The 3,637-nt window shown below is 31.6% G+C and overlaps 1 protein-coding gene across 3 annotated transcripts in view; it reads right to left on the bottom strand.

Annotated features, from left to right (window-relative positions):
- Positions 1–3,359, bottom strand: part of LOC117170373 (zinc finger MYM-type protein 3) — a 212,376-nt gene extending 209,017 nt beyond the window's left edge. The window contains exons 1-2 of one of the 3 annotated variants that reach the window (XM_033357128.1): positions 3,244–3,349; positions 1,346–1,361 (exon numbers count right to left, since the gene is read on the bottom strand). In XM_033357128.1, the coding sequence (XP_033213019.1) occupies positions 1,346–1,348 (3 nt within the window). In that variant the 5' untranslated portion in view covers positions 1,349–1,361; positions 3,244–3,349. Of the gene's footprint in view, positions 1–1,345; positions 1,362–2,808; positions 2,896–3,243 lie in introns of those variants that run through there. The other 2 variants (XM_033357129.1, XM_033357127.1) reach the window with 2 other exon arrangements.
- Between the last annotated feature and the right edge of the window lie 278 nt (positions 3,360–3,637).

Below are 3,637 nucleotides of genomic sequence, written 5' to 3'. Positions count from 1 at the left end.
ACAGGTGGTTAAAAATTTAGACGCACATTACTCATTTGAAGAAACTTAGAACTACAAGTAGAATTGACCCCATTTCAATTAACCTGACAATGTTTGTATCAAGTAAAATGTAGAACTGTAACTTAAACATGCAAATGATAACCTATTAAATATAGCACACATTTAAGACTGAGAACCGTACGCTTAAATAGCTACACGCGTAGTTGAATTTTATTCGGCTAGGTTAGGTTAGGTCAGGTTTTTTTAGGTTAGGATAGGTTTGACCTCTTTGCAGGTTAAGCCCAAGCTGATTCAAACGGTACCGCAAACACATCAGGACAACACAATCAGTTTAATTGTGTTTCGAGAGGTCAGGTTAGGTTAGATTTATTTCTAGGTTGGGCTCGAGTTGACTCATTCGATGTAGCACACATTTGCTACTGGGAAAATATGCTTCCAGAGCTTTACGTGTAGTTCAATAAATTTCTGTTAATTCAGGTTAGGTGAGATCAGGTTCTGTTTGGTAAAGTTATGTTAAATAAGTTGATATCAGGCAAGGGTTGATCCTTCACAGTTGTCGGCATGTTTTTGAAGTGAAAATTTGCATCACTGGCATTATTTTGAAATTTATTTGCCTCAGTGCATGATTTTTCGTCATTTTTTGAGGTTATGGCTCAACCATGACGTGATGGGTGATTTTTTTATACCGAATTTGAATTCAGCGCCCCAAAATCCATAGGAATACGTGTGTCTTGTTACCAGATCCGCAAACTTTTTTTTGTGTGGCTGTGTAATTCGAGAACCAGTGAATATTTTATTATGTTCTTGATCTCATTTTAAAGGTGAAATTTAAAACTTTAATTAATTCAAGTTTCAATTTTTTCCAATGATTTCCATAAATCAATCGACGCGGTATTTAATAAGCTTTGTAGCAGAATAAAAAAACCTTTTCTAACTTAATATTTCGGATTTAGTATTTAATGCGATTTTAGAGAGTGGACGCAGAATTTTGACAGTTAATTTACCTCTAAGAGGAATATGAATGCTGGTAATATGCGAAATTCGAAACTTAATTTTTTGGTTAATAAAAGTATTAACAGTATTTCAGTTAATTAACAACGTCAAGATAGAGCTTTTCTCAATGTCAAAAAAATATTGTTATCTTATTTAAAAATAATAAACGTAAGAAATCTTGCAATGTGGGCAGACATGATCTTTCTTTATGACGATGTATAAGTTTCGGTTTTGGTGTATACATTTAAATATACTTTTTTTATTAATTTGTTTGCCTGAAAATAGAGTTCTATTTAAAAAAAGGATACTAGAAAGGACCATTTTCAAAATAGAGAACAGGATGCGAACCTACCATTCATCTTTAAAAACTGAAAAATAAAACATTTGTTTAATTCATAAGAGAAACATTGAGTCTCGGGCCATTTCGTCATTCATGTTATCTCATAATATTAAACTACACGATAATTTTTCAGACTTGATACCGAGATTATTCCAAGCTTTAAATTACAAATTTGTTATGCTTCTAATTGGAGATTATTTAACTTATTCAAAATTCACAGTTTTTAAATTATCACTGAATATATTGAAGGCAGTGTTGGGTAGTTATTTGCTACTGAAACTTTACATTATTTATGACTTTTAGGGTAACTCTGTTACTAGTCTTAACGATTCAAATATAACTTGTTATTATTGAAGTTACTATCAATTTTGTGTATATCTCCTACAGAAAGCCCCGCTCAGTGAACAGAAAAATTCTCAGTTTTCTTTTTGATTTTTTGAAGTCATAATGAGAGCAGCTACATAAATTCATGTTAACATGCTCAGAGTGCAAGTGTGTTGGATCAATTTTCAAATTTCTAACAGCTATTTGTGAGGTACAACCCGACACATCCCATCTGTGCTTCTGATGAAAGGCGCTGATGAAAGCAGCTGCCTTTAAAAGTTAAAACCTTTTATTAAAAAAAGAATAATTGATATGTTTATAACTTAATTTTTATTTTATTCTAAATATATATTATTGTTCACTTGCGGAAACAGAATGTGTATTTTTTATTTAAGGTAACTGGAAGTTACTTTCTCTAGTAACTGTAACGAGTTACAAATAATGTTACTCTAACGAGTAGCAAATAATTTAACTGTAATATGTTACATCTAATACAACTGTAACTAGTTACCCAATTAGCGAAGTAACGTAACTGGAACTAGTTACTTCAAAAAAACAACTTGCCCAACACTGACTGAAGACCTTGAATTTAAAATTCATTTTAGATACTTAAAAAGATCATAACTCTCATCGAGGTAATATAATATACTTTCGGATTATAAAATACCATGGCTGAAAATAGGAAAAACATCTGCAATTTCACACCTAAATATTGAAAAACATTTAGAACACAAATATACTGGTATGAATTATATAGGATAAAACTAAATTCAAAATACTATTTTAATCAATAAATTAATTTAAACCTAGACACGGCCTTTTAGGTTATAAGACAAATATGCCTTAGGAGATCTTAATCTTAAAAATATAAAACACTACGATTGAGTAACAAAATGAGAACGTACTTTTTTTTATTTATTGTTAACCGAAAACAGTAACATGTTACCGTTATTTTACAAAAAAGTAACTTGCTATCGTTATCAATAAATATAAATTGTAACAGTAATGTGATTGAAAGTAACGCGCTGCTCTCAACCCCAGTGTATTACATTGCTGAACACGTACCAAAAAGCGTGGTCCATGCGAAATTCGACATAAAGGGGCTAAAAGGAAATAGCATTTTATATGTAAGTGAAAGTCGTACATATTACCATTAAAAAGCACATTAGCTTTCTAAAGCATTGCTATTCTTTACCAAATAAAAAGTACACACACTGTCTGTGATCGGTAAACGAGCAAGGTCCAGAAAATATTTTATACATTTCAATCGTAAAAGGAGGTTAGGATCAGCACTAACTTCGAAGCTTCAAAACCGCCATTTTGCTTTAGTAACACATTGTTTAACCTTCGTATAATAAAAAAATATAGATTGAAATATACTAAGGAGAAGGTTCTTTTTGACTTGCAAAAATAATAACAGGTACTAAATTTGTTCGGACGTTGATAAATCAGCAATAAGCAAGGTTCCTTACGACGAGAGAACGGTATTTTAGGTAGAATTTTTGGGCGCTATGAGCCGGTGCGACTGCTTTGATACAATTTTACTTATTTCGGAAAAAATGAAAGCTACAACAATCGAAATTTACCTGGAATTATCGGTAATTCGGTGGAAGTCGTTTCACAATTTTATAAAAAAACTACATGCTGATAGACATCATACACTGATTGGCGGCAACCACTACTAATGCAACGAATAACAACTATCAAACTGCAAAATAAGAACATACAACACACATACAAGGCTTGCAATGTACCAACTTTGGCATGTTGAGCTACTGCGCTTGTCTAGCCCAGCGACTCTTATATATCGCTGTTAGCGCGTGATTTAAACCTGGCATAATTAACAATTATTGAAATTAAAATAGATCTTTATTATAAATTGTACATTAGTATCAGAAATTACGTAATTTGTGATATAAGGTTAGAACAAAAATACCATTGTGTATATTTTGTAAATAATAGCACATTCTCTTTCAATTC

This window comes from Belonocnema kinseyi, chromosome 3 (genome assembly GCF_010883055.1).
Source record: "Belonocnema kinseyi isolate 2016_QV_RU_SX_M_011 chromosome 3, B_treatae_v1, whole genome shotgun sequence".
Taxonomy (NCBI): domain Eukaryota; kingdom Metazoa; phylum Arthropoda; class Insecta; order Hymenoptera; family Cynipidae; genus Belonocnema; species Belonocnema kinseyi.
This window is presented reverse-complemented; position numbering and strand designations above follow the sequence as displayed.